This window comes from Austrofundulus limnaeus, unplaced genomic scaffold, assembly GCF_001266775.1.
Source record: "Austrofundulus limnaeus strain Quisiro unplaced genomic scaffold, Austrofundulus_limnaeus-1.0 Scaffold377, whole genome shotgun sequence".
Lineage (NCBI taxonomy): Eukaryota > Metazoa > Chordata > Actinopteri > Cyprinodontiformes > Rivulidae > Austrofundulus > Austrofundulus limnaeus.
The window spans coordinates 102,150-103,925 of record NW_013952779.1 but is presented as its reverse complement, the minus strand read 5'-3'; the positions used below and the strand labels follow the sequence as shown (position 1 = coordinate 103,925).

The 1,776-nt window shown below is 35.5% G+C and overlaps 1 protein-coding gene across 1 annotated transcript in view; it reads left to right on the top strand.

The window, feature by feature from the left end:
* Nucleotides 1-1,776, top strand: part of sos2 (son of sevenless homolog 2 (Drosophila)) — a 67,375-nt gene that overhangs the window by 24,489 nt on the left and 41,110 nt on the right. The window contains exon 2 of the mRNA XM_014023573.1: nucleotides 292-417. Coding sequence (XP_013879027.1) covers nucleotides 292-417 — 126 coding nt within the window. The remainder of the gene's footprint in view (nucleotides 1-291; nucleotides 418-1,776) is intronic.

The following is a 1,776-nucleotide window of genomic DNA, read 5'->3' as shown; positions in this document are numbered from 1 at the left end:
TAGATACGGTAATCCAATTTGGATTCATTGGTAACTCTAAATTGTTAGAGTTAGGAACACTTTAGAGTTACCAATGAATATAAACTGCATGTTTTTGGTCTGTGGGACGAAACCAGATTACCTGGAGAAAATCCACACATTCATGGGAGAACATTTAAACACAACCCTGAAATTGCCCGGATTTGAACCTGCAACCTTCTCGCTGGGAGGCGACAGCTCTACCATATGACTGAACTAATTTGCTAAATTTGGCACTCATCTTTTCCCATTCTGTCTGCTCGTAATCTTCAGGTTCAGAAGCAAGTCCACCCGAACCTGACAGCGAAGGAGGATGCTCTTCAGTATGTTGAGGAGCTGATCCTGCAGCTGCTCAACATGCTGTGTGTGGCGCAGCCCCGCTCTGTGCAAGATGTGGAGGTAAAAAGCATTTATGTTCTTCCCAAGCTTTTCTGTTTCACATTCATAAGCTTTGTTATATGCAGTCATATTTTTATTGATATTTTAAAGAAACCCAATAACACAGTGCCCTAACTTTTTGCACTGGTGTGTCTAAAGTTTTTTTTTTTTTTTAAATGCACCAGCACAAAAATTAGATGCACCCAAATTTTCAACTGCATCACATTTAACAGCAGTTTTACAGGTTCACTTTTAATTTTTAAATCATTGTCTATTAAGCCAATATTAACTGATTATTTAACAATCGTGTAAACATAATGTTATATTCATTTTGTTTTTCATCCGTGCTACATCCGCTCTGCTTGTGTAACTATTACACAGTTACTGGTCTTTTTAGACTTAAGCAGGACATGAAATTGTAATGGTAAAACAAACTAGGGTTGGGCAATATTGACAAAAAAWTTAATCACGATTAATTGTGGTATTTATCCAATAACGATTAATTTGACGATTAATCCCCTGGAGTCCCTGTACACCCTTATGTCCTGGTCACATGACTAATTTAGTAAGAAAGATTTGCTCTTCCTAAAAATCTCTTCCAAATTGTGTCAAAATTAAAGTCTTCAGGCTATACATCAAATTTTAAATTGTGTTGATAGATAAATAAATTACAGAACTTCTTTTATGTTCATCATATTTGAAGCGGAGAGGAGCGCTGAGTGGACATTGCTGCTGAGGTTGGATGCAGGAAGACAAGATCCTGTGGGTTATGGAACAAAAAGTCAAGTGGTAGACTAAAAAAAAAMCCTTCACTGGCCCTGAGCTGGAGGATCCAACTGACTGTCCATTAAGACACGGGAACATCTTCGGCCCAAATTAAACTTGTCACTGGTGCCAAGTGCAGTCCCATAACTATCAGACGTAGTACTGGGCAGTTTGAGCCAAATTGTATATCATAGTATTTTTAACAATTATACCGATGTCACTGTAATTTATGGTATTTTTTTTTCATCACTGCTCAGCTGATAATATGTACAAACAGTGCTTACTGATCAACAAACCATGTAGGGCTGCAACTAATGATTATTTTAATAATCGATTAATCTGTCGATTATTTTTTCGATTAATCGGCCATATCATTAAAACACTTAATTACATGAATATAAATAGATATAAATTAAGTTAACTCCTTAAGAATGCAAGTTATTGATTAATGAATTAATCTGAAGTTGATTTATCTTGTAGATTGATTAAAAATTAATTGATAAGCAGCCATTTTCTTAAAAACCGGAGTTTTCTCTTGAATCAAGAGGGTCTTCCCATAAAATGAAGGATTTTTTATAATCTCCTGAATTAAAAAAACAGAAGCACATATTACAT